Raw genomic sequence first — 27,975 nt, forward strand, 5'->3', positions numbered from 1 at the left:
AACTGTGTTTACACTTTATTAAAAAATAGGCAGCCAGTAGCTAAAAGGATCCAATCAATATAGTACCAAACTTTTAAATTACAATATTAAAGGCTTATTTTAACAGTCACCCTGGTGTATGAAATGGCACACGGGTTAGATACACTATAGGAAGGCATGAAATTACATCGTGCAGTTTGCATGTGTAGCTGGGATTTTAAAAAAAAAATTAAAAACTGAAATATTCTGAAGTCAGAGGAGGACCAAGAACCCTAGCCATTCTGTTGGGGTTAAGCCATCATACAGCCATAGTGGAGATCAGGCAATACAGCTGTCATAAAAATGTCGGGGCTTGCCCTCTGTTCAACAACAGATCTCAGTTGAGAAACGATGGTAGAGCAATCCTCTTCTAGACTCAGGTATATCAGATGGGTGTGCAAATTATTTTCATTATGTTTGTGAATATCCAGAAAAATGGTGTTTATATTAACAACATTTTCTACTCACATGCATGTTGTGAACCTCCTGCAGTTACAAAGCAACATCAGGAAAACAAGGAGTGAAAGATGTGTTGTCCTGTCAGCAAAACTCACTGAATTGAGAGGATTACTGTTCAGTTCCCGAGCACACTTTGCTTGTTAAACTAAGTTACCAGCTGCACTGCGATCGTTCCCTAGCACGATACGAACCAAGAAATGTGTAGACATTTTTCTGAGCAACTTCCTCTACCTTTGCAAAACTGACTCGTGATCTTACATCCTGAATGCAAGTACTTGATCAGAACTTCCCCGGCTATGGTTTCACTCTGTAAGAGCTGCAGATACAACACAAGGGGGATGCTCAAGAGTCGATCCTTCCATAGGAAGAAAACACTGTGGGAAGAAAGGAAGATCAGTCAACACCAATGCCTAGCAGCATTTATGTTCTTCATGTAAAAGGAAGTTTGGGTAGTTTAAGATTAGTGGGTCTCTAGGTCTCTTTATTCTGTCTTTCTTAGTTATTATATGAAAGTTATACAGCATGATAAAGAAGAAAAATTACATGTATCTTGTATAGAGGAGATCTTTCCACACAGGTCTGTTTTTCTGGATAGCAGCAATTCTTGCACAGGTTAGAAGCAACTTTGACTAATGCCAGTTTTCTTCAGGGAGAAATCACATATGTTCCATCCAAGCTTCTGAAACTTGTCAGGCCAGTAAATTCTGAGGTTGCAGTAGTGCTTGATGTCATTAGGGATCTGCCTTTTATTGTGACTATCCCTAACGATTTTCCTGGCTTGACAAGCTCTCTACTTAATTGTGACTGTGATACAGTAGGCTACAACCTTCGTACTTAAATTCACCTTTTTAAGTACTTACTTCTTTCTCTCAGCCCCTGCCCAAAGCTGCGGTAGACATGAATCAGTGCCCAAAACAAAACAGATTTTATTGCAACAGAAATGCAAGAGCCGGTAATGAAAGCAGCTTCCAGAGTGTAAGAATTCCCTTTGCCCCACTCCCTTATCACCTGCAGGAAAATGGAGACATACAACAATCAACACCTAATGCCACAAAACCCTGAAGCCATAAAATGCAACCAACCACCACATTTCTGAAAGTAGTAGCTAGATGGTATTTGGGGGGATAGGGTGGGGAACTGATCACTTTTAAACCGTCTTACTTCTTTGATTACATGCTTCCTTGGCTACACACTGACTCTAGCTAAATGCATTATACTTTCCAGTCACTGAAGTCATAAAAACAGTATTGTGTCCAGACTGAAAAAACAGTTAAGCTGGAGATAAGGAAAACAGACTTTATCTTAATGTGTTTCTTTCCACTATATAATACAGAATGAAGTTATGTCCCCTGGATGTCATTGTACTGTTATTGTCACACGTGTCTAGAGGCCAGCTTCATGACCGCATTTTCATTTCATGGCTAGCCTGATTAAGGTGCTTATGATACTAGTAATTGCCTAACCTGTGCTTTTTTGAGAGGTCTGACACAGGAAAAATGGCAACTTTTCATTAAAAGCAACAATATTTATATCCTGCAGCTGTCTAGTGCATTGAAAGTTTGAGTCACTGCCCCAGCAGGCCTAGCGATTATCAAGATGAGGTTTAAAAAAGCACCGTTTCGACTACTTTGATTTAACAAACCCAATGGTGTTATATGCCAAATCAAGGCAGGTTATGGATGTCCTGGCCAATCTTGGTGCAGTTAGTTTGTTTGTCTATTAAGTTCTGCCACTTTTCCTGTTTACACTGCAGGGGGTTGTTAAGCAGCTGCTTTATAGAGTCAGTGTAGCAGCTTTTTCAGAGCTGAAGTAATTAATGGTAAGTGCAGTTTTGGTTTTTTTTTTGCCTTTCCGGTAGTCAGATAAAAGATGGTAAAAAGCATAGGTTTGGAGAAGCAGCTGTATTATAGATCTCTGTAGCACAGAGGAGCATTGCATTGCATGTCCATGCCCTCATTTGCTGGTCACTCTTGCGTGTTGGTTGTTACCGTGCAAAAATGGAAGGAGACCTAGCTATTTTCAAGTTGTTACTTGATGTTACTCTTACGTCAGAGGCCACCCTCTGTACTTTTCTTCCTATACTGCAATACGAGTAAAGTATAGCCACCAAAGACAGTGTGTGGTCCTGTGCTTTGCCAGATCAAACAGGCTTGTGAATAATTGGAAGAGCCTGATTTGACTGCATGCTTTAATAAGTAGAACCCCAAGGACTTGGATGGCTGCAGCCACTGGACTTTTATCAGTATCTGGAGACTATTTGTATGAAGTATGAGAAACACTGGCTGCTATCGGCACTTCAGACCCTTCCCATGATGAACAATCTGCTTTGCCCTTGCCCTTCTTCCTTACCTCCTTCACATGAGTTGCGGGAGGTGCTGGGGTGCCCCAGTGATAAGCGCTTTATCGCTATTATAGTGCCAAAAAAACGCCTAACACTGGAGTTTGTTGGCTTTGTGCTGTCTTTTGTTTTGGCTACATCAAGATCAACAGCTGGGGGTGCTGCCCAAGAAATCTTTTATAATGTAATGTGGTCCTGCAGATGGTCAAATGCTTTGGCACCACTTGAGACTTCTTATGAAGGAGGGGAGGCATTTTTGAGGAGCTGCGTATCTTGTACTGAAGGATTTTATTGCATCTTTCCCTAATCATTCTGGATGCTTGGCCAGCTGCAGAGACTTCCAAAGCCTCTCCCTCTAACTAATCAGTTCAAGAGCAATTTGACCCAGTTCCCGTCTTGAAAAGTTGCTCCTGAAAAGGTAGGACATGTGTGCTGCTCTCACTGATTTTAACGAAGGGGTATGCTCAGGAAAGAGGCACCCTGTTTTGGGCCCAAGGATCCAGTAATGAAGAGGGAGGCCTCCAGCCTTGCTCCCCGAGTTTGATGAATTACCGTGTAAAGCAGGTAGATGAGATAAACTACTTCAGGTACATTCTGACTCAGAAAAATCCACACTAGAGGTTTCAGTTCTTTTAAAATCTGTAAAATAAGATAAAACATATACAGCTTTATAAGGTGTTGCTATATACTCTATAAAGGCTATATAAAGTTGATTTTTCAATAGCATTTTAAGTGTTGGTCTAGCTGAGTTCTCAGTTGTAACTTTGTTCTCCACTTGCCTTCCCTACCTGTGTTTTTCCAGCAGGAAATATGGTCTCTTGTTTTCCACGGAGCTGGGCCAGGAGTGATGTTGGTGAAATCAGAACTGGTTGCTTCATGGGCACATTCTGACAGCTGTGCGTGATTAGAGCCATTTCAGCATCCTCTTGAGCTCTGCCTTCTAATGCTTACAGTACAACTCCCAGCGAGCTTAAATGGAGAAGCACTGACTCTTCTGAGTTGTATCTAACCTGATGCACTTTTTCTTTGGGTATGCTCAAATTTTTCTCTAATAAATTAATGTTTTCATAGCTAACAGATTGAAAGCGCTCTGTGACTTTTTTTCTCCACCTTTGTTTCTACTACAGAGAAGTAAAGTCACTGAGAACTAAAATGGGGGAGAAGCAAGAGGATTTAACTGTCAGAAGAACTGTTTCACAATTAATCTTGGGACTTTGGAAAGAAGAAATGGCAGACTGCTTTCCAGCAGGAAGCAACTTTCAGCAGTCCTGAACTGGAAGGGCAGGTCTGAGCAAAGGAAAGTAAAACAGCTGAGTCACTGGGAATTAAGGCAGTAACTGCATCAATGCTATGATGATTTGATGAATCTGATCAACCAGAGATTCCCCCCCGCCCCGAGACCAATCCTTCTGCAGTTGTCAATATATGAACCTCTACAAAAGCAGTAAGTCTCTCCCCTAAGGGAGTTTGTCTGTTCCCTGCCACCTCTACTGTTGTCTCCATTTTCTGTGGTACTGCACAGTGCTCGTCTTAGGATAAGACCAAAAGGGAAAGGAAAGCAAAGGCTGAGAAACAAGAGGAGGGGGGAAGAGAGAATTAGTAAGTAATGGGAGAAAGGAGAGAAAATAAACAGTGGACATAAATAAATCCACTAAAGTAAGTGGGAGAGCATGTATATAAACAGAAGAAAAATAATGAATAATCCCCATGTGAAATGACATGTGCATCAAACCAGAAATAAAAGAGCATGAGGTTTAGCTGTGCTTTCAGATACCGCGGTGAACAGAAAGGACTGTGTACGAGGCATTTTCAAGTCTTCCCTTCTATTATACTTTCTGGTGGACTATGTATGCCTCCTGCCTTTCTTACATAACAACCTCATAGCAGGTGCTGTTTCTGGGAGTACCAAACAAGACAATGATACGTGTTTCTCTACTACTGCATCATCTGCAAGCAGCTGATTGTGAAAAACTTGTCTGAACAGGGTACAGAAAACGAGTTCCTATTGCCACCCCTTTGTCAAACTCTCTACATGCTCTAGCCTGAGACAGAATCGTTTTTACCTTGGATGCAAAGCTGCCAGGCTCCTGAAATATATCTGCCTTTTCTAAGTTGCGGTTACCCTGCCTGCAGTGCTGCCACTTACTGAAATACGGCACTAAATTATTTTTTCACTAATTTTACATTTCCTATTTCTTAGTTAGGCCAGCAGCTGTTAACTTTTTCCAGTAGAGAAGTTAGTAATGTACCTAGACAGGGTAAAAAGTAGCTTTCAAGTAGTTCTAATGCAGACTGTTTTGAGCAAAGGGCAAGAATATGTACTTATGCCTAGGACATTTACTAGTTGAACTATTAAGAAACTTGTTTGCTCTTGATGAAAGCATAAGGAATACCATGTACATTTAGACATAAGACCATCTAACTGAAACTCCTCTTTCTTTCCTTAAAAGAATCAGCGCTGGTTTTAATGCCTAAAGGTAGATCAAGGAGAAGCAGAGAACACATCATCCGCGATAAACCACCGGTCAGATCAACTTTGTTTCCGATGGTAGGGGAAAAGTAGCGGAAAGGTTTACACTTTTAATCCTAGCAGGAAAAGACATGGTTCTGATCACTCCCTTCTTTCCACGTCTGATACACTTTAACTAAAAGCAAAGATCCAGTGCCTCACAAAGGTCTATAAAGAGCATTCCTAGGTGTCACACTCAGTCCTGTCTCAGTTTTTCCTTGCTGGAGAGCTGTTAGTGACCGTGACACTCCAAAGTCCAGGAGAAACATGATTCTGTGCAACTATTAACCTGAAGTTACTGAAGTATTTTAAAAGCACAGTGCTTTGTGCTACCTCCACTTTCAGCAAGGAAAGTAATAGCACTTGGAAAACTGTATTTCAGCGGTCAGGAACTCATCTCAGTGGCTAAAGCAAACACTCAAAGAGCCTAAAAAACCAAAACCAATAAACCCAAAACCCCCTACGCTCCTTCCTGGTAGTAAAAGACTTAGATATCTGATGTACTTTGGCCCAGATTCTGCAATTGTTCCTGGAACAGAGCTCTCAAAATTTCAGAGGAAGTTGTCTGACGTGAAAAACTACATTTCAAGTTCACAGATCCTTATGTTAACCTGAAAACCGTCACTCACCTTTAAAGAAGCTGCCCCCATAAAGGACCACTCTTCTTTTTGGTGTGGTTTCCTAACAATATAAGGCCTATGCAGTCTCACTCTGTCTGTATATCCATCTTTGTAATAATTTGGAGGACTGTTGCCAGCTTCCCCTAACCTTGTCAGAGAAGTAGAAATATTGAAGATACTGTGATCCCCTAGGTTTCGTTAAAGTAGGTGATCAAGGACTGGGAATAGAACAATGGCCCTCAGAAAGGAATACCGATAGTGTGACGTTGTTTCATCCTGTATGCTCAGTTGAGAGAGGCACAGACTTATAAGAAACCTGACTTCATTATTGTTGGTGCTCTTGTTTTCTGCTGGGATCCTTTCTGGCTCCCTGCCACTTAGCAGTTTTACGTGGAATGGGATGGCTGTGGTAATTGCCCAGGGTGAGAACTTGTAGTCTCAGAAGCTGACTATCCTTGCTAGTGTCGCTGTTAGCGTAACACTTACTGCGATGATGCTAATGGTCACCTTCAGGCAGGCCCAAAGAACCCCTGTTGCTGAGATGATGTTATGGAGAAGGGTGATCTCGTGCAGGCTTATCAGCAGAACACACAAGCAGAGCTGAAAGAGAAGAGGCAAAGATTTTGGTAAAATTATTAGTTTAAGACCACACAGTCCACCAAAATAAATTTGACAGAAACTCCCAGAAACAGTTAACTTGGGCACAGGTCTAAAGGCTAAAATTTCTCCTCAGAAACTGACAGGCAGTACAAAACAGGACACTAGGACAGACATGCTTCCCTGCATGCCACATTACCAACAACAAAGAACGAGGAAGACAATAAGGTGGGCCCCAGGTAAAGCGTAATACAGTGGTAACTCAGAATGAAGGATGGTGTAGAGAAGCAAGAACTCCTTTCTAAACAGATCTTGGGTTCACGTATCTGTAACTCCAGGTTGTTGTCTCACCCCGATTGCCCTGCTAGGTCAGGCTCCCCCCTCCCATCCCAGTATAGTTTTCTCAGATGTAAGAGACGGCTAGGATGGCTGGAAAGCAAGAGACTGCAGGCTGAGATGATGTGCAGTGATAACCTTTCTCATTTGAGGAGGCCATGTGAAGTTGGAGCTTCTGGCTGCAATTGTTTTCAGGGACATACTTCCCCAAAATAAGTCAGTTCTCCTTTTGGGCGGGTTAATGATAAAATACACATTGATTCATTTTTATGGATTTTTAACTACGCTTCCCTCTAGCAAACACCTGGAGAGATGACCACTATTAGCTGATCTTACCTGAAAGGTAAGATACAGGCAGGATTCTTCTAGGAAGTGAATGGTTCAGCTCAGCTAGTCTAAGATACTCTCAACAGGAGGGAAAAAAGGGAAAGCCAAGAGGAGAAAGTTCTGTACCTGTGCCTGAAGATCAAAGGTCAACATGGAAAAACAGAGGTTCAGCATGAAGTATTGTGACTGCAGGCTTTCTAGAGCACCACCTACTCGAAAGGCCATCATGCTTTGACTCTGAATGAGGATGATGGCACAGATCACATCAAAGGAGCCAACCAAGAGGATCAGAATGAACCGGGCCTGATGGGAAACAGAAATAAGCATGTGACTGGCCGTGCCGAAACAGGGGCAGTCTTTAACCTTAAATCTTCTAACTGGAAACAAAAGACCAAAGGAGTAAGGAGAACTCCTTTAATAAACAACAATTAAAGATGACAGTTTGCCGCACTGTTAAGTGGCCAAGATCAGGCCATGATTTTTGCCATTTGTTGCAACCACTTGGTAAACCGCAGTAAACTCATTTTGGCTGTTTTGGTTTACATTACCCTCAATGTAGTTCTACAACTGTTGAGAGAAACGTAACCTTTGCACTCCCTGTAATATCACAATGACTTCTAACAAGGTTTTGTTTGAGGTTTTATTCATACAGTTTGAAGAAACTGCTTGATAGAGACTGGCTCTAAGCATCCTGTGTGGCACAAACCAACTGGTAAGAACCTTCCTCATTGATTTCAATGGGACAGTGGGTTATTCTGAATGCTGTACTCATCAAATTTTAGTTTGGGTTGTATCCACAACTTTGCTGGCATCCACACTAAACTTCTGCTGCTTTAATGATGGCTGAAGAGGTAAAATGTCCTTCATAATTACATCCATCTGAGAGTATTTATACTAGTATGCCTTATTCTGGCTCAGAAATTTTGCTCAGGAAGCCAGAGTTACAGTAATTCATGTTACTTTTATAGTAGTAAAAAAAAAAAAAAAAAGTCCTTAGTAGTACATCTATGCCAGGCTTTACTTTGAGGTTCTTGTTTAATATATAAACCAATGACTGGGATGTGTACCTTAAAGGAATTTGCATCTCTCCAATACCTGTTCCTTATTGACCCTAACCACCCAGTTTGCTGTAGATAAGTATGTTTAACTAAATGTACAATTGATAGGTAAATTGAATGGGAAAATTCTGCTTTGCGGCATCTTCCTAGCTTGGTTGCCATCTCTTGTATCAAAGAATAATTTTTGGATGACTTCACAGCAAGGAACCTCTTTCTCACATTTGCGATAAACGTGTGCCCACAAAAGGGAAGAACTTCTGAGAAGCACGGCAAGCAGAAGTTTAACTACTAACCTTAGTAACACACAGAATACAACCCTTGTATTAGGTTTTATTGTTATGAAATGCAAAGATCATCTGGAACCCTAGCACATTGTATCTTTTTTGCAGCAGATTACCATAAAAACACATGTGGGGCTGATGGCTACATCCCTGCATATAGACTTGAGATTCCAGTTCTGTGTGTAGGTTAGATTTACGTGACCTTAGGCCAGTCATTTCATAGAGCGAAATCTGAAGCAGAGTGGGTGAAGTGGAGGATATCTTCTGTGGTAATCCTGTGTGAGTAAACTTTGATATTTATGTTCCTTTCAGATAGTGCCTTAAAGAAACTCACAGAACAGCTCAGAGAAACAGATTTGCAATCGCAGAGGTGCACATTTTGTAATTCAATGGTAGGAATAATTCAGCCTGTTATCAGTGGCCCCATCACAGACATCTTGCCTTTCTAAGATTTTCAAATCCAAGATGTGGAGAAAAGTTAATTAAAACCAGGAGACTAACCAGGAGTTTCGGCTTTTGTTCAGCAGAGAGAACTGTGAAGTTGACAATGGAACGGAACATCACTAGCAAGATGGAAAGAACAAAGACGATGAGCTCCTGGCGATTCTCCTGCAGGATTCCTCTAGTCACATAGTATACACAGAACACTGGCAAGGAGAAGGAAAGGTCAGTTACCAGGTGAACGCAGATTGCACAGAGTGCAGTTTTTCAGTACGCTCCATCCGGATGACAGAATGGAAGTATCAAAACCGTGTAACAGGCTCCTCGGTCAAGAGCGTATCTTTATTCTTGCCAAGGGGCCTGAATCAGATAAGTAAAATGAGTACCCTCCCCTGTGTTTAGTATACAGAAATGAAGTAAGATTGTTAGATTTTTAAATTACTTCTGAAGTAACACTTTGAAAATGGCAACCTATTAGCTACCCCAATTACTTGGCAGCTGTGGTATGTTATTCTATTAACATATTCTTGATTGAACATTATTTTGAATAGTATATTTGAATTAAATGAAGTGACACCATTCTTATTAAAGAACTGAAATTACATAATCTTACCAGTGAGAGTAATTCAAGTGACTAACAAGCAATTTACTGCTCTTAGGCGCACCTCTACAGTATTGTGTGGTTCTGACCACGACAAATGGCTTGTGTGAACAGAACTCAGGCAGACAGACTGGAATCCTAACAGTTTATTTTTGTTGTGGAAATTTTGAAACACCCCACCCTGCAAACAACAGTCCAGAAAAGAACTGGTTCAGGGAAGTTCTGAGTTGTTTTTATAAAATACATCAAATCCCACCACTCTCAACACAGTTAGCTGTCACTGTTCAACTCTACACTGTTTTGACAAAGCTGAAATAAGGAAAAGGCTCTCCTTCCATAAAACCACAATCAGTGCTTTGTTCTTATATAGGATGCTCCTGAAAACACTAGTTAATTCTTATCATAGAAAAAGTAACAATAGATTTGTTTTCCCAGAGGGCTACTTCCTTGATTCTGTACATCAAATAATCTGGTTTTGCTAGGTTGGGACATGGGGACAAAGTGTCATAGAAGTTTTCAAAGTAACATAATAACTTCAGTCTCTAAACAAACCTTCTAGTGAATGAACTTCCTTTTTCACTTCTACTAACAGCAGTTGAGAAAATCGAAAATGTTTGGCAAATTACAAAGTGACTCATGCAAATTTTTGGTGTGATTATGACCTCAGGAAGACCTGAAAGACTTAAGACAGTATCTCATTGTGTTGCAGATTCGACTGCTCAAGCAGTAGTCGTCTGTATAAACTATTTTAAAACAAACTTTTCTGAGCATTGAGATTTTTGCAGAGAGAGCATATGCACATTACTGAAATAAAGGCCATCCCCATGGTTTTGGTAAGTGACCTTTTTTCAATAAATTAAATCCCAAACCCTCTTTAAAGTAAATATCTCTAGTGGTAAATCCAAGAGATTGTTACAGCCAGGGCATCTATTTTTCCTTAAAGAACTATTACCAGTTCTATCAGTCCTTGTCTACCCTATAGAAAACATGGCATGGTTTTGGCATGTTTATAGAGGTTAGCTTACACATCTTAAAATCTCAAGGTAAGCCCATCATAGTTTTATTATGTTCCTTGAATGATGTTATCTTTACTGACTAATATGTTGAAACAACATTCATTTACATTAAAATTTTGAAATCTGAAGTAATGTGTTAAAAATACATGATTTTTCCTGATTAAAACCACACATTTGTGGGAGGCTTGCACTTCTTCCCGTGTGTGTTGCAGCACAGAATACTAATTAGTATCAACAGAAGGCAGGAGGGGGGAAAATAGATTAGCAAACATGCTTTCAACTTCCCCATTTATAACATCAGGTGATTCATTTGGTTTATTACGAAGGTTCTTCATTTTTCTCTGAAGCACAAAACAGTGGTTGCTAACAAAAACAGTGTGACAGATTGGAGGCACCAATGGTCTGTTCTCACATTGCAATTTTTGTTGGTATGCTGAGTCCTGTGTGAAAAGCTGCTAATCAAACCAGAGTTTTGGAATAAAAGTATTGTTTGTGTGTGTCTAATTATAGAATCTGGAATAAATCTATTATCTTTGTTCCCTGCGGGTGAAAGCATGAAAGCTGGAAAGCAATGACTGCTTATGATTAGCATGTCCTTCTCGTACACAAGGTCTTAAACACCCCCCAGAGTCTATTATTTCCTACACTCTTTTGGCCAGCTAGCCAACAGCCAAGACCTGCTACAGCCAGTGAAGAGGACTCCCCTAAAATACTTACAATTGTATTTATTTTCATGTTAAGTTTCATTTCTACTTAATACAAACAGACCCAGGAATATGAACATAGGTTTCTATTGAAGCTCTAATTGGAAATACCCAAGGAAGTTTGAATTTTGCTGCCGGCTGGACAAAAATTATTGGACAAAAAAGAGAAGAGCTTTAAAAAAAATGAGGTACTTATTTTATTTTATTAAAATACTTCAGGTGAAGCAACATCCTTGCAGGAACTTAACACAAAAAGATGACTTAACATTTTCTTGTTTCAGATCAGACTGTGTGTGTTTGGTTTCTTGCAGTGTAAGAGGGTGCCTTGAAACCAGCTACAACTTGGGCATAAGCATAGTTCGTGTCAGAAGATGTACGTTCTGTACAAGCCTTGGAGTGTGGACATCTGAATTCCCCACCCTGTTCCAGCAGAGACATTCCAATGGGAAACGGTAAGCTCTTTCTGGGACAGCTGAACATTCAGTATGTTTTGCATAAAGCGGCAGTTGTCTGAAAGCAAAATCACTGTCACATCTACCTAATGAAATGCCAGTAAGAAAACCAACCAGAGCAAAACTGCCTAAAACCTGAATATTTTTTCACACTATTCATGCATGAACACATTTTGGATGACACCCATCTATTACTGATCCTTTCCTTGGGAAAAACGACAATGGCAAAAGCATCTAGCTGGTTAGTGCTAACGTAGCAGAAGATTCTGTGTGTAATGTATCAGGCTAAATGGAGCGACATAAGAAACTTCAGTTGCTGCTTCATTACTATCTTGGGAAAAAACATATTTGTTTTGAAATAGAAACAGTATGTTTCTTACCAACTCCAATTAACTGAATAAGAGAAATGGTGAAATCTTCCTCAGTTTGTCGAACAAGTGTCTCTATGGTTAGCCCTATTACACTTAGCAGAGACAAAATAGTGACACAGAAGTAGATCTTCACGGGAAATGATAGCTCTGAACAAGGTTTTATCTGTAAAGGAAGAAAATTTTTAAACACGTAATGCAGAATAAACTAGTTGCTGTCCCTAAGACACATGTTAAAGCACATTGGCTAAATGGTGCAAGCGTGGGGTTTTCCTTGGAAAAAGGAAGAGAAGCTCGCTACAATTGAACTGCAACTCCAAAACCGCTGAGGAAGAGAGAAGTCGGACTTTATTTTGTAATTCTCAGCCTAGATTTTCTGGAGTATACCTACAGACTGCCTTCTACTTTGCTCAGTGCCTCACAAGGGCTACGATGTTCCAATTTCATCTCCCGATAGCACGATTGCCAATGCCCATGTACACGCCTAGCAAAACATAGCGACGTTCAGCAAGTAACTTCTTCCCAGCGCCCCGCCTCGAGACTTCAGAACACTGTAAAGAAAGGTTCACTCTTCTGAATAACATACACAGCATTCGTGGGCGGGATGGTGGGGGCTGTTGTTTTTCTTTCCATTCACCCCAGACAGTCCCAGTTGTGGGGACAGCGACACTGCACCAGGCTAGCTGCAAAAATCACCTTCCTGGGATGTTGGCAGGAGGGAAAAAGCCTTGGGAGGCCGGACTGGAGGGTGGCACAGCTCTGGGCTGCCCTGCTCAGTGGTGGCCTCCGCCGTGATCCCCGTGTGCGGGGGGGGGCTCTGCTTGCGTTACCTGCCCCCCACTGGAAAACACGGGGAGGGTTAAGCAAAACCACCCGTTGGAAGCAACGGGGCGCTGGGGTGGGGGGTGGGCGGCAGAGAGGGCCCCGCTTGGAGGGGAGGCCCGGGGTGCCGAGGGGGGCTCAAAGGGGGTAACCTGGGCTCCGGGGGGCCGAGGGGGAGGCTAAGGGGGGGCACGGGGCTCCGAGGGGGGGAAGGGGGGGGGCCGGGCGCCGAGGGGAGGCCCGGGGCGCCTCGGCCTGGGCCCAGCTTTGCCTTGGCGCCCCCCCGCGCCTGCGTTCGGGCCTTCACCGGCGCGGGGTGCCCAGCACAAAGCACCCCCCCGAGCGGCCCGGGGAGCGGCCCGGTGGTCGGGGCGGGGGGGGCAGCGGGTGTACTCACGGGGCCGCAGGGCGTGGGGATGAGCTGCCGGTGCCGGGGGGTGAGGTTCGGCAGGGGGGGGGCCGCGGCGCCACTGCAGGGGGAGAGAAGGGGGCACCATCACCGGCTGGCAGTGACGGCAGCCTGCCCTCCCGCTCGGGCCGTACCACCCCGCGGCGCCCGGGGGGGGGAGGGGGGGCAGGCCCCTCCCCTCCCTACGCCCCCCTCCCCTCCCACCGGTAACGCGGGGATGGGGGGGGGGTGTCACTGAGAACCGCCCCCCCGCCCAGCGCTTGGTTCCGCCCGGCCTCCCTCCGTCCCCGATGGCGCGGAGCGCTGCGGGTCCCCACCGCTACCTGTCGTCGGCACCCTCCATGGCCGCTCGGCGCCGTCCCCCTCCGGTAACGGCCCTACATGGCCCAGCGCCCGCACTTCCGGGGCAGGCGCCCGGCCGGCGCGTCACTTCCCCGTCCCGCGCGGGAAGCGCGGCGGTGGCCGCTGTCCGCCCTCCTGCCCGCAGCCCCCCGCGCCTGCGGCCTGCGCCTGCCCGGCCCGGGGCGCCCGCCACGGCCTGCACCGCCTGGGGCCGCCGCTGCGACCAGAGCGTGGCTCCTGCCGGGCTCGATGGCACGGCCGGCCTCGAGTGGCACGCCCGGCGGGGCTGCGCGGGTTGCAGCCGGCCGCCGCCCGCAGCCGCGTCCCCTGTAGCCCCTTTTCCTTTCCTTTTCTTATTTTTTTTTTCCCCCTAAAAGGGCCTCGCCCGCGGTGAGCGGGAGCAGCGCCGCTCCCGGGGCAGGGCTGCGGCCCCGCAGGGGTGGCCCCGGCCCGGGGGGAACCCGCCCTCCCGCTCGGGTCCGCGGGGCGGTGCGCGGCGGGGCCCCACCTCCCTGCCCGCGGCGGCGGGGCCGGGCCCAGCCCCGGTGCTCCGCTGCGGCCCGGGCCGGCCGGCCGCGGTGGGCCCGGGAGCGGCTGGGCTGGGGCTGCGCGCTGGGCCCGCCCGGGGCTGGCCGCGGCCGGGCTCTGCCGGCGCTGAGGTAGGGGACGGTGCGGAGCCCGGGGCGTGGAAGCGCTGCCGGCTGGGCGCGGGCGCAGGGCCGCGGGCTGCCGCTCTGGAGAGCCCTGGGCGGGGGGCCGGTGCTGCCCTGCAGGGCCCCGGCTCCGGGGGTGGCGGGGGGCTGTGGGGCCCGGCCGCGCGAACGGGTCTGCGGGGTCTGCTGCGCTGCCCGGGTGCTGGAGGCGAGGGGGGAAGGTGTTGGGACATGGTGACTAGAAAGAAACGCAGCCGCAGTGCAAGGAAGTACTAAGCTATTTCAATCCTTTAGCATCTCTGTATGGGAGGCGGTAATAGTTTTGTGATTGTATTTATTAAACATCTTGGGTGCTGTCCTCATCGTTTAGCAAAACAGGGGTAATATTCCCAGCTCTACCTGGGATGAAGGATGCCATGCTTCCATTGCGTTGGAAGCCAGGTGTGGGTGACCTGTGTTGCCTTATAGTAGATTAAGGGAAAACACACACCAAGGCTTTTTTTTTTCCACTTTTAAATTAGTCCTCGTTCCTCTAACACTTGCAACATCTTTTGAGCTTTCCTTTTTTGTCTGTGAGGTGTAAAGATGACTTTATGGAGTTCTTTGCAGATATGGTCAAAAGCACGTGTCTATACGTAGGTACTAACAAGTGGTTGGAAAAACTAGCACAGGGTCTACACATAGGTACTAACAAGTGGTTGGAAAAACTGTAGCACAGGGTCTACACAGAGGTACTAACAAGTGGTTGGAAAAACTGTAGTATGGGCTTTTCATCCTCGCTGGTAGGTGGTGGCCATTCAGAAATCCAAAATGCTTCCAGCCATAGGTGGATGAATGCAGTAAGGAGCTGTCGGTGTCATACGTGTAGTGGTGACTGTAAGAACTGACTTAGCTGTTTAAGAAATAATTCTTTTTTTGATGCAGTTTTGAGGTGAGCCGCATCACAAAGGAATTTTATGTGAAATTTGTTGACGCGCCTGAGAGATGCTTGCTAATGGATATATTCCAATTATAAAAAATATTTAGTATGCTCTATGGAAGGATCATGAAGGACTCTGCGTAACCAGGGTTGCAATAGATAGGTAAAGAGCACAAAATCTGTAGTGCTGGAAATGCTATGCTTTGCTTTCATCATAAATTGTGTCTTGGTATAGTAGATGTCATTTTGAAAAGACACTATATTTTCTCTTTCATGTGACCGCTTTGTCTCTTGTTGCTGTATGTGTTATCTTGAGATAATTTTATTCCTTCAGTTCTAAGGAAGGAATCTAGTTATATTGAATTCTGTCTGTATCATTGGGTAATTTTATTTTTTGACAATTTCCTAAAAATTTGCGTTAAACCTGCAGTTTTTAATGAAAAGGAAGTTTAAGTATATACTACTACAAGGATTTTTGACACGTCTGTGATAATCTCCTTGAAACGATTACCAGAGTTGGAAATGAAATGGGTTTTGGTTTTTTATCAAGTATGGCTCTGAAAGAACTCAGTTTCCCCATGTCATGCTTGCTTTTACAGATGACTGGGTGCTGTTAGTGTTGGGTGAAGACGGCTCGGATGGCTGCCCTGACCCAACTTGCAGCAGAAACCCTCAGTGCAGGCCAGGTGTGGGCAATGCCGGTTGTTGAGCACTGGCAACTCGATTTTTCACCAGCTGCCTCACTGTTCACATCTCTCTGGTTTTGGAGGGGGATGTGACGCAGACCTCCCCTTCACCAGAGAAGGAAAACTGACTTTGCTCCCTTTTAAACTGTGTTAGAAAATTTCTTTGGAAGCTGTTTATTTGGAAAACATTTCTTACGAAACGACTAATGCAAAAATGCAGCGTGTGTGTGTTCTTGTTAACCTGCGTTGCTTCTGGTTTTGTGTTCATTTTTTTTGCAAAACTTGGCGGCTTTTTTTTTTTCTTCTGAGACCTGTAGACATGCTGCTTTCACAGTGATGAGATTAAACTGTACTGGTGTGAACTAAGTGTAGGTAATGTGTATGGATTAAGAATAGATGATGTGTACTAGTCCTGATGTGGTTTAAGAGTGACCGTTTCCCTGCAGCCTTAAAATTTCGCGGGTTGGGGAGAAGCAGTTGCTCTGCTTTGATCTATCTCATGTCCACAAAAACACTTGCTGGGGTTGGAGTGAGCAAAGGGAGATGCTTTTTGTTTCAGAAGCTATGAGCTGGTGCTAGCTAATTGAGAATGTTTGCTAAGCTGTGACACCATTTCTGCAAAAGCACTGGATGGACAGCTGTCACTTCTATAGAGTCCTGTAGGCTGCCTGGCTGCCAAATAATGTTTATTCCCACGGAGGCCGCTTGCACATGATAGAAAACAAGTGTAAGCAATTTAGTAATCAAACCAAGTAGGACTACGCAGATAATGTCTTCATGTATTTTCTTCGCTCTTAAAAGTCTCCTGCAAAAAGGTTTTTCTCTGCTCCTGTTTCAAGTTTGAAATGAATGTATTTCTCGTTGAATTTTGAGTTGCTCTGAGTAGAAAGGGAGGAGGAGTTTGAATGCAAGTAGATTTATGAATGTGATGCCTTAAAGCTTAAGGAATCGGGGAGCTGTTGAATTGGTGATTAGCTCTTTGTAAGTCAGAATTAGTCTGAGACTCTCAAAGCTTATACTCAATATTTTTTCCACCTTTAACATAAGATCTTTATTGCTAACGTGGTTAAAAGTTGGAGAAGATAGAAGGAAGAGTGCAAAATGCACAGTGTGCTATTCGTTCTTTTGAGCTGGAAGATTGAATGTTTGTGCGTAATCCAAGAGAAACAGTCTACCAACAGTTGCCACGTTTTCATCTATTGGTAAACATCAGCTGCTGGTTGGTCTTAAGGGAGGAAGACTGAATTAGTTCCAGATGAAGAACTCTTTCAGCCCATTTAAGACTTTCCAGTTGATTTAAGACAGCAGGTCAGTAATTTAGGGGAGTACTTTTGTTCTAATTTGCTATTCTGCTTCCTGCCATGTGTGGATTCAGTGATAGCAAATATGATACCGCAGTGCTGCAGAGGGTGGGAGTTTTGTTGTGCTTGATTGCTTTTGGTTTTGAATAGTATAAACAGAGAAAGTATTCACAAAGTTGCGGTAACTAACCGTTTTGAATGTAGAGGGGTATTTTTTTTTTTTAAGATCTGAAAAAGGAGGAAGAGTCAAGAATCTGTTTTTCTTAACAAATTCTCTTAAAGAATTCATGCTTTCCTTCAAAGTTTTGGCTGAAACTGGGTTAACCCAGTTTATGTGGTTTAATGCGACTGTGTCGGAGGGTCTTGTTACCTCGGTGTGCTGCTAGCCTCCTTTCCTGGTAAATTGGAAAGAGATAAGGGGATAGGGATGGAAACCTTCTCTCCATGGCTGTAATAACTGAAATAGAGAACATGTGGAATGGAAAATTTTAGTGTAAAGTAGCTGCTCTTCAGGATATTGAAAGTGACATGATATATTTAACTCTTTAGTACCTCTTCATGATTTATGTTGAGATGCCACATTGGACATTAAATAAGCATGAAGAAAATAGTGTAGCCTGTTCACCTGTTCACATGCTAACAAAGTCAGGGTGGGTGCAGTAGGTCTTCTTACAACTCTTGGATTTTTGCTTGCCATCGATTATTTCTTGAGCTGCCACTGTTTGATGCACTGTAGCATTACAATATCATTTCAGACACCTTTTCCAAGATGTCTGGTGATTAAATTCCCCCACAAGGATTAATTTTTAACTGTATAAGCTCCACTGTCTTATCTATCTTGCACATATGCTCCTGGATAAAAGTATTTCAAATGTAATTTCCCCTAGTGTGTGTTTGCTGAGGAGCAAGAGGTCCTGTCTGTCGTTTCACCCTCACCTGCTTCATGTTGTTTTCTTTTGCTTGTAAGACAGAGAGTGCAAAATAGAAAGCAGTTAAGTCCGGTAGCATGTTTTAATGTTGCAGATAAGCTGCTCGGGTGCAATTTCTTTCTTTCTTAATACAGACTTTGAACCTGTTAGCATTGTGATACTCACTAACATTACATGAGTTGAGAGGAATAAAGGTCACAGGGTGGTGGTTGTTCTCCCAATTCTTCCACTCTAACTTGCCACATTTTGTGTAATTTGTAAAAGGAGAAAGCTCTAGTTACAAGCAATTTAATACCTTTTCCTGATAGATCTTTTGAAAAGGCTTTAAGGATTATTCCAAGTGCTAATACTGAATTGCAAGCTATAGCAGGACCGCATGGCAAAATAAGTTAATGTTGCATTATTTACAAGTAATTAAACAGAGAACAAGTCTGAAGAGCTCTTGGACGTATTTTCCTATTTTGTTCACTTAGACCTCATATTTACCAGGATAATGGTGTTTATGATCACTTGAAGTTACTAGCCCTTGATTATTGATTGCTCACTTTGACTCGAGTTGATAATTAGTACTAATAGTGCAGGCTCCTGCCCAGCTTTTCTGGGTTGTGAAGATTTTTCTGTTCAGTGGTTATGAGACTACCTTAGACTGAGATCAAAGAAACTGTAGAATCTTGAAGAGGAGTTAATTATAATTGAAAAGGCTGCTGTGTTGACATGCTTTGGAGGAGAAAGAACTTAAAAACGTGTCAAGTCTTTTGTGTGTACGCATGCTACTTTAGAACTAAAAAAAATCTCCCTTAGATAAGGACTTAGTGCGTAATCTTGGTATTATATTAGGAGTGCAAACTCCAACCCGAAAGACAAGCTACAGAAGTCTTTCTGTCTTTCATAAACTGCAAGTGAAAGGTGGTATCTTTGCTGCATTAGGGATTTAAAATGTCATTATGTTGAGAGCTACATGCTTTTTTTCCTTCTTTCTCTTTTTTTCATTCTTAGGCAGAAAAAATGGAATAGAGCACACGAAGAAGCATGTGAAGCTTATTTTTTATGCAAGATGTTCTTTGGAGGACCAAGTACACTTTTTCAGGCCATGGGAGATGAAAGACTGATCACATGATATTTTTGTCTCGTTGGACTGCTGTGCTGTGCTAAGTCAATGTTGGTTTGTATTAAGGACAAATATTAATAACTTAGTGGCAGCATGTCGACTGTGACAAGCGCTCAGACACCGGAGGAACCTAATCCTCTCCCTCCTGAAGAAAAGCCGAAGGGAAAATCACTATTTCATTTGGGTTCGCTCTTTGCTAACAGAAGTGAAAAATTTATAATTGCTAGGAGTGATAGTGTGCCGGAGGAGAACGTGCTGAAAATAACTATCACGGAGACCACAGTCATTGAGTCGGACTTGGGCATCTGGAATTCTCATGCTCTCATCTACCTCACTTTGTGGTTTTTTTTCAGCTTTTGCACTCTTTTTCTTAACAAATACATTCTTTCGTTGCTGGAAGGAGAGCCCAGCATGCTAGGTAACCCTACCTTTCTTTTACACTTTAATTCCAGTAAGTAATTTGACAATACCAGATCCTCCTGTATTAAGTTGAGGGACAAAATGGTTTCAATTGAAGTGAAAAAGACCTAGTTAGGAGATGTGGGGGTGGATCTTGGGGCTGGGAACTCATGAGTTGTGATCTCAGCCTGTAAAGGGGCTTCTGACACTGTCCTTTCCTCCGCTCGCTGAAAGATGGTATGAAACTTTGCTCACAGAGGAGCTACAAGATGGTGTTTGAGAAGAAAAACGTGAATACTTTTTTCTGTATTGGGAGGGTAGCATGCGTTTTTTTAAAAAAAGTAAAATCTTGAGTCAGTGGTTGATAGTCTCCAGAGCTGTTAAGATTTTGTTCATCTGTAGAAGTGCGAAAGTTGCCTTTGTGTGATCTCTGTTATCCAATGGACTGCTTATTTCTTTTTTTCTAAGGGGGAAACAGAGGGCACTTCATCTGTGAACCAGATTTTATAGGTGTATTCCACCTCTGTTTTATTCTGTTGCCCTGCTGGCAGATGTAGAAGTAAGGGGCTTTTCTGAGAATTTATGAATTCTAGACAGTAGTTGCCATGTTTCTTAACTGCTAAAATTACTACACATAAGTTTGTCTAAGAAATTTTCTTATGTTGCTTGATGCGTCATGTTCCCATCATCTTCTGATTTTTTTTTTTTTAATTTTTTCCCCCTCTCATCTTTCTTTAGGTGCTGTTCAAATGCTTTCAACCACCTTCATTGGCTGTATAAAAATGTTTGTTCCATGCTGCTTGTATCAACACAAAACACGCATCTCTTATCCACCCAATTTCATCATGATAATGCTGTTTGTTGGATTAATGAGGTAAATGGTTAAATATTTCCTAGAGATCTCTCTGGTTGCTTCATTGCGTTCTGAACAGAAGCTGTGTTTTCATGGCTGTCTTCATTCTTGGTTGGAAATTGTTTGGGGTATTTACCTTTTCCCCCAGAAAAATCACAGGATAATTTTATTTTTAGTTCCTGTTGCTAAATGCTACGTTCCTTTTTCCAGGTGTCAATTTTTTGGCTAGCTTGGCTTCCCATCACATTTAGCTTCTTTAAGAACACACTTCTCTTTCCATTTACTTTCTTCCTGTTCTCTTTTGAGGCTGATATTTGTGTACTAATATTTATTATGATGCTTTGTTCCCTCACCTTTTCCAGCAATTTGCCTCAAAAGTCATACAGGCTATTAATGTTTATCTTTTAAAAAGTAAATATTTGCTGTGTGCTGGGACTCTATCAGTTTGTGGTCTAGGAGAGAATAAGAATACATGATTTGGTTTCCTCTGCACTGCAAAAGTGATAAAGGATAACAGGGTCCAGATTAATTCAGAGTAGCTTTATCGTAGTAACTATGCTGCCCTGTTGTTTAATTTCTTTGAAGTATGGTACATATGTAGCATACCTAATTTACACTAAAGATGGATAAACCACAAATGATAAAATGTCCTTGGTGAATTACTGTTTATTGGTAGAATTTTACTTTTTTGGCTGACTATTGAAAACTTCAGTTTAAAACCCTGTCACCTGAGGCTTGGTTAGAGTGTGTTAAAACGTAAACTTTGAAGTTTCCTGGAAGTACATCCATAGAAATTGCACAGTTGCCCAAGGGTGTCATTGTTTATGCTAAATAAATAATAATGTTTAAGCCAAAGTGGGAAGCAGTAAATATGAGGCATCCCACCTCGCAGGTGCAGAGGGGGGAAGGTGTGCAGCTGGCGGTTGCTGCCGTTCACTTGAGCTGCTGTGATCTGATAGCTGGATTGTTGGCTACGCCTGCCCATACTCTTGTTTATTCTGGCTCAAACTCAGACCCGGAGAAATTGTAATGCAATTCTTTATGCTAGATGTCTAAGAGTAGCTCTTAAAGCATTGCTTTCTGCTTAATTTCATGTGTTCTTCTACTACAGATTTGCAACCGTAGTCTTGGGTCTTGTCAGCTTGAAAAACGTGGCAGTTTCATTTGCAGAAACTGTTAAAAGCTCGGCACCGATTTTTACTGTTATCATGTCTCGGATGATATTAGGGGAATACACTGGTGAGTATTTCACTGTTGAAATGTGATTCTTTTTTTCCTCTTTTTTTTTTTTAATACGGTCACTTAGTTGGCCATGGACAAGAAAATTCCACTGAAATAGAGTAAATGCAGCTGGAAGAATCATTCTGTTTGAACACAATGAGTAGAGTATATTTAAATAAAAAAGGATTTATTTTAATGCAGCTGTTCAAGGGCGTTGTTGCTCTGAGGTTAATTTTTCTGACAGGAAAATATTATTGCAGCCTTAAGTACCTCAAGCTCAGTGTTTTCCTTCTTTTCCTTCTTCCAAGGTCAGCTGGCTTGCAATTGCATGCTGTTTGCTTGAAGAGCTTTTGCTTGTTACTAGCTATAAGTCATAGGAGTAATACAGAAACCACGTATAGATTGCTGTGTGATTCTAAATGTCGAAAGGCTGAAGTAGGCCAGAGGAAGAAGAGTACTTTGATCATGGAGTGAACAGGGAGAGTATAATTTTCTGCTGTCATCTGGTAGAAGAAGAAATCAAGAGTTTTGTGTTTTTGTTTGTTTTTTTTTTTTTCTCCAAGGGAGATACTTTTGTCAGTGAGTGTATGTCCGTATTGTTTTTGAGACTTCCCTGCTGTTGTCTGACATCTCATTTTAGAACCTCTGTACTTTAAAATCGAGTCACAGAAGTTGCTTTTTCTTTCAACTAAAGAAGTTAAAGTGGAATCCAAGCTTTCACATATAGTATCTGATACATGTAATTGGAAGTACAGTAATGAAACACAGATTTAAATTTTTCTTTTCATTTGCAGGACTGCTGGTTAATCTCTCTCTCATTCCTGTTATGGGTGGGCTAGCTCTGTGTACAGCTACCGAAATCAGTTTCAACATTCTAGGTTTCTCAGCAGCTTTATCAACTAATATCATGGACTGGTAAGGCATAATGATAGTTGCATATGTGGAATAACAGAAATTTGTTTATTGGTAGATGGAAGAAAATTGTTGCTTATAGTTGGTTTTGTGCACAACTTTGATACTTAAAATTTATTGTTTGTGGAAGATAGTTTCTTTATCATAACTGCTAGCACTAATTAGATTAAAAAATAGTACAACTCTGTCAGTCTAGAGGAGTTAGATCAAACTATTAACTGTAGTTGTATACTGTGTAGAAAACATAGCTACCCATCTAAGGGAAACAAGTGTCTTTCTCACGGATTCATTTTATTTATCCTACTTAAAATACAGATAACTGGTGGTGGTGTTTTGTTTTTTTTTCTCCCCAGTCTGCAAAATGTCTTTTCAAAAAAACTACTCAGTGGAGATAAATACAGATTTTCGTAAGTATTAAAAATACTTCAGACTTCAGGTTTGATTATAGATGGAATTTGAGTGTCATAAGGAAACCATATATTTAGGATTATATTGCACCAAGGTGTGATTTTTTTTTTTTTTCTTGTACTATTTACAGGCAGCTTTAACCTAAATCATTTTATTGGGGGGAAAAAAACCTTCCCTATGCTCAGATCCCACCGTGGTAGGTCAGAGTCTTGTAATTGGCTAAAACTGGAAAAAAAAAACCACCCTACCCAGAATGAGTCCTCTTTTCACAGAAATAAGTCCTTACTCTGCAATCATAAAACATCCCTTAATGTAATTAGGCACGCAGAAATGAACTTCAGTACTTGCCGTTTTACCTGTGGAGCGTGAGCCAGGAGTAAAATCTTGTGGTAAAATACACCTATAGCCATATGTATTTATTTTACCACAAGATAAAATGCTAGTTTTGGTCTTGAAAACATGTGCCTCTTATCTCCAGTCCATCTTTGCAAGAGATTGCGGAATTTGTTGTCCCCAAAGCTTGGTAGATGGCTTTTATTATTCTGATATCTGTAAATACAGTAACGATGCGGCTTGGTTCAGCTCTTGGAAAGAAGCAGCTTTTAATTGTTTTCATCATTGATTTTTCTCCTTTGTAGAGCCCCGGAGCTTCAGTTCTACACAAGTGCTGCTGCAGTGGTTATGCTTATTCCAGCTTGGATATTTTTCATGGTAATTTGAATTCACTAACACAGATTTATGTTTGCTTATTGACTTATGAGCAGAATGTGCAACTAAGGTTAAACTTAATTTTTACTTTTCAGTCGTCTTTTTTTTTTTCCAAATCACCCTGAAATACATTTCGTCTTATGTTTCCAAGAGGTTGAAAAATTTCTATTTTTTACACACACACACACACACTCACCCCCAAAGAAATAATTTAATATAGACGTGAGTTGACAAGTGACCCAGAAAGACTGGGTTTCTCAGGATTGTTGAAACCAAATCATAATATTGTCTAAGTGCATTTAAAGTTTTAGATAAAGACTTGAAAACAAAATCTTAAATATTTATTGTTTTTTGCTGATACTCATGCGGTGTATGGGAGTATCAACACTCTGAAAGCAAAATTGAGCTAAAGTATGTATACTGTATCAGGTTCAGTGTGTATCCTTCATGTTTTGGCATTTCGTTGCCGTGCATCAGTGTTCAAAAAAGAAAACGTCTCACAGGCAGGCTGAACACACCGGCAAGTTCAGTCAGATGAGAGCTGTTTTTCTAGTATATTCTTCGGGGGAGAAAATTTTAGTATCTAAATGTCTTGTATGTTTTAGGATTTGTTTTGCTGAAGTTTAAATGTAAACCTATATCTGCTTATAATAACTACTTGGGTGGAAAACCACTTTGAGTTTAGTTCGTAAGGAAATCTAAAAGTCCTCTTTTTTTTTTTTGTTTTTTGTTATTTAGGATGTCCCTGTGATTGGGAAGAGTGGGAGGAGCTTCAGCTACAACCAAGACGTTGTCATACTACTTTTAATAGATGGAGTTTTGTTCCACCTACAAAGTGTTACAGCCTATGCCTTGATGGGAAAAATTTCTCCTGTGACTTTCAGGTAAAACTGTATTTTTTGCATAAAGAACACTGTTTTCTCTTTTTTGTTGTTGCTTGGTATTTCTGCTTGAGAACTAGGCAGTAAAGGTATTGTGCAAAGAAATAAATAATGTAAATGCATGAATGCATCAAATTAAGAAGAAAACATCATATCGGAATCACGAAAACTTTGTGGTTTGCTCCCTTGCTTTGCGAGGAGAGCAGCATTTGACATGTGCTGTTGAGCTTCTGGAGCAGGTGCTCACATTTACTAGCAGGGGTGCTGTATTCAGGTGTAACGGTTGTTCCTTAAAGCTGGGTAATGAGACTGGACAGATTCACCGAAACCCTTGATCCCATGTTTAAGCTGCCGTTTGCTTCAGTGATAAGCCAATCCCTACGTACACCTCGGCGCAGGACAGGATACGAGCAATCAGCTCTGTATTTCTTTTTTCCCCGGCTGTCTTTATGGAATTGTGTGTTCTCTAAAGACAGCTTCCACCCACGCTGTCAGCTACCGCCAGCTTTGTTAGGCTGTTACACAGTTCTGACTCAGTAATCGGTTGGTTGTATGAACAGCCCGGTGGCCTTTGGGGTAATCCTGGTCCTAAACTCCAAAGGCTTCTGCTGTCTTAACTCTCGGGTGCCCCTGCAACAGTGTTGTGACAATTCGCTGTTACACACATGCTTATTCTGACATCGTTAGTCTTCTCTACGTAACAGGCTGTAAAAGCCTATATTCATATTAACATGTATGTGAAATTTCATAACTACTTGCTATAATTTTGCTGATGTGATTTGGATATTGATTCTTTTCTGGTTATAACGCTATATTACTTGAATAGTAGCAGCACGCTTGCAAATGATAGTTATGTTGCTAGTGTTCTACTAGCATTTTCTGGATGCCTGTTAGCTAGAAATTGATTGCTGACACTGTACTGCGTACTTGAAAGTAAAGAGACAAAAACCTGAGGTGAATTATTGTACTAGCTCTAACATTAAGATACGAGTGCTGGTATACGAGCAATTTGGTGTTGGTACTAGCTTCAGGAGGAAAAGTGGAATGTGAGTTGGTGTTTAAAAAGCAAGCAAAACAAAGAGGGGTCCGGCTACATTAAAGCATGGTGGTGTGTGGGATACGAGAAAGCTATCTTTGGTCTTAATTTTTATATTCCTTTCCAGTGTTGCTAGTACTGTGAAGCATGCCCTGTCAATCTGGCTGAGTATTATTGTGTTTGGTAACAAAATCACAAGCCTCTCAGCCATTGGGACTGTTCTAGTGACAATTGGAGTTCTACTATATAACAAGGCAAAGCAGCATCAGCAAGAGACGATACACAGCCTGGCAGCTGCAGCTCCGCAATCCGCACAAAGTACAGCTGAAGATACAGAGCCACTAATTTCCAAGGATTTGGAACCGTATGATTAATATGGCCGTTTATTCTTCCCACCTAGTGTAACTCAAAGAAGGTCTTCCTGAAAGCGGTTGTTTCGTCAGCTGTTGATGCTGATTTGGTTCCTTTGAGTTCGTGGCAGGTCAAGCCTGGGACTTGAAGCAGAGAGAAAACGATGGGAAGAATCCAGTAAGCCTTGATGTACTGAGAAACTGAGGACTTGGTGTCTTAGAATGTGGTAAATGTGGGCTTTATTGTCCTTCCTTGACTGCAAATAATGTACAAGCCTGTATTAGAGACAGAACTTCAGTGTCTTGTGGGAAAAATGATTCCTTTCTCCCTACCCATCAAAATAATGTGAAAACGCGGACCCATCACTGTATTCTGCTTGCTTGCAGTGGACTGACATTGGTGCGTAACTGAAATGCCGAGTTGTTTGTTACTCTGTGCTGCCTGCATCCTGCATCGTTTGTGTGCGTCATAGAGCTGGAAGAAGGAACCCCCTTCTCTCCCAACAAGTGACTTACTCTGGTGTATGTTTAGTTGAATCGAACTATGGAAATGGGTCCATGCCCCAAAGCAGCAATGAGCAGCTATTTCTGACAACAAAGCTAGGAATGAAAAGTGGTTTTTCTACTGAAATTTAACATGGGAATATTGCATCCTGATTGTGTATTATTGGCAATATAAAAACGCAAGTATACACGCATATACATACGCTGTATAAATGGAGTGTGGCATTAAATACCTGCAGTTGCTTAGAGGTAAAAAAACACTGAAAAATTTTGGTGATAAAGGAAGCAGGATCTCTGTTTCTATAAGAAACCATTTTAATTTCTCGCATTTTGTTATGTATTTCTGTTATGAGGAAATAAATCGATTTTGGGGGTATTATTTCTAAGAGCACAAAAAATCTGCCTTTTAGAAACTCAGGGTTATAATTCTGACCTGTGCGCAAAGTATTTCTATCATTTCTGATTATGTAAAGAATCTGAGGTATCTGTGACAGACGGAAGAGAGGTGACTAAAGGGAGGAATGTTAACCATAAACTGAGGCTAATCTTTATTTCTGCTGCTCTTAAAAAGTTTTATTTTTTAAGGAAATTGTCTTCTGGTAGATCAACGATTAAAATTTATTGTTCCTTTCAAAAAAAATTCTGAAGTATTATTTTTGGCAAAAAAGCACATGCAGCTACAAAAACATTCAAATGGGCTTTTTGGTAACAAAATTAAATGAACCATCAAAATGAGCTGATTTTTTAATAATAATTTTAATAATTGCAGTGTGGCATTTAAAGCATGGATAAAGCGGTCTTAATGTCCAATAGGAAGTTACCAGTGGAGCTCCTGCAAAGTTTAAGCTCACGCTTACCTTTCCACATGTATTCTGGTAGCTTTAGTGAACTACTGCAAAGAGCAAAAAAATGTGTCCCAGGACACAGTCCCCCTGAAGAAGCCTGTCTTCTGTTTGAATAGCCTGTGCTTACTGTGGCTTCTGCTTACTTCGGGTGACACTCCCATATGTGACTGCTTCCTGGGGAATATTCCCCTAAAGATTGGAGTGGGAGGGAAATTTTTTTTTTTTTTTTAATCATTGTATATGTGATGTCTGTGGGTTTTTGTTTCTTTGTACTTCTACCACTTTTACAAAAGCTGTGGACTATGGGGTAGAGCTCTGTTTTTGGGTTTCCTTTTTTTTTAAAAAAAAAAAAGGTTGGGTGGGGTTTTTTGTAGTTATGCTTTCAAAAATCTTAAGTGTAGTGGTCAGAAGTAGTCTGGTTTGCATTGTGTTTCTATTCTTGCTGGAAGACAGAAACAGAAGTGTCCGTCTGGTTGCCTAGCTCAGTTCTTATGTAAACCCCTTTATCAACTGAGTTTAATTTTAAAAGCTAGCAGGGTTTTGTCTTTTCTATTGCTGGAAAAC

At 42.0% G+C, this 27,975-nt stretch overlaps 2 protein-coding genes and 1 long non-coding RNA gene across 10 annotated transcripts; 2 read left to right on the top strand and 1 right to left on the bottom strand.

Annotated features, from left to right (window-relative positions):
• Positions 1-14,197, bottom strand: LOC119144183. 5 transcript variants are annotated; one of them, XM_037379164.1, is made up of 9 exons: positions 13,680-14,197; positions 13,345-13,417; positions 12,138-12,291; positions 9,045-9,190; positions 7,331-7,507; positions 6,431-6,544; positions 3,368-3,454; positions 1,338-1,485; positions 1-851 (listed from the first exon to the last, which is right to left on the bottom strand). In XM_037379164.1, exons 1-9 carry the CDS (start codon positions 13,697-13,699, stop codon positions 820-822), a joined length of 951 nt encoding a protein of 316 aa, XP_037235061.1. In that variant the 5' UTR covers positions 13,700-14,197; the 3' UTR covers positions 1-819. The 5 variants fall into 5 exon arrangements, with proteins under 5 accessions (XP_037235061.1, XP_037235065.1, XP_037235064.1 ...); XM_037379166.1 differs by lacking the exon at positions 1,338-1,485 and adding an exon at positions 3,604-3,709 and having other exon boundaries at positions 767-851; XM_037379165.1 differs by lacking the exon at positions 1-851 and adding an exon at positions 3,604-3,709 and having other exon boundaries at positions 1,384-1,485.
• LOC119144184 lies at positions 7,517-12,144 on the top strand. Its single transcript, XR_005102980.1, has 3 exons — positions 7,517-7,916; positions 9,068-9,209; positions 11,617-12,144. It is a non-coding gene; the product is annotated as an uncharacterized LOC119144184 (long non-coding RNA).
• On the top strand, positions 13,703-27,943 carry LOC119144181 (solute carrier family 35 member E2A-like). 4 transcript variants are annotated; one of them, XM_037379161.1, is made up of 9 exons: positions 13,703-13,724; positions 19,183-19,712; positions 20,432-20,567; positions 21,658-21,785; positions 22,562-22,682; positions 23,033-23,086; positions 23,726-23,798; positions 24,534-24,679; positions 25,840-27,943. In XM_037379161.1, the coding sequence occupies exons 2-9, from the start codon at positions 19,388-19,390 to the stop codon at positions 26,084-26,086; spliced, it is 1,230 nt and encodes a 409-aa protein (XP_037235058.1). In that variant the 5' UTR covers positions 13,703-13,724; positions 19,183-19,387; the 3' UTR covers positions 26,087-27,943. The 4 variants fall into 4 exon arrangements, with proteins under 4 accessions (XP_037235058.1, XP_037235055.1, XP_037235056.1 ...); XM_037379158.1 differs by lacking the exon at positions 13,703-13,724 and adding an exon at positions 14,297-14,357 and having other exon boundaries at positions 25,840-27,117; XM_037379159.1 differs by lacking the exon at positions 13,703-13,724 and adding an exon at positions 16,350-17,264.
• Positions 27,944-27,975: the final 32 nt, after the last annotated feature.

The sequence above is a fragment of the Falco rusticolus genome, chromosome 3 (assembly GCF_015220075.1).
Source record: "Falco rusticolus isolate bFalRus1 chromosome 3, bFalRus1.pri, whole genome shotgun sequence".
Classification (NCBI taxonomy): domain Eukaryota; kingdom Metazoa; phylum Chordata; class Aves; order Falconiformes; family Falconidae; genus Falco; species Falco rusticolus.

Excerpts from the sequence above, each read along its gene's own strand:
- LOC119144183 (XM_037379164.1), bottom strand. The coding sequence starts at position 13,699 with ATGGAGGGTGCCGACGACAG. Across the intron at positions 13,418-13,679 it reads ATGGAGGGTGCCGACGACAG|TGGCGCCGCGGCCCCCCCCC; the intron begins GTAGCGGTGGGG and ends CTCCCCCTGCAG. Across the intron at positions 3,455-6,430 it reads TGACCATTAGCATCATCGCA|ATTTTAAAAGAACTGAAACC; the intron begins GTAAGTGTTACG and ends CTTATTTTACAG.
- LOC119144181 (XM_037379161.1), top strand. The coding sequence starts at position 19,388 with ATGTCGACTGTGACAAGCGCTCAGACACCGGAGGAACCTAATCCTCTC. Across the intron at positions 20,568-21,657 it reads CTGTTTGTTGGATTAATGAG|ATTTGCAACCGTAGTCTTGG; the intron begins GTAAATGGTTAA and ends CTTCTACTACAG. Across the intron at positions 22,683-23,032 it reads TCAACTAATATCATGGACTG|TCTGCAAAATGTCTTTTCAA; the intron begins GTAAGGCATAAT and ends TTTTCTCCCCAG.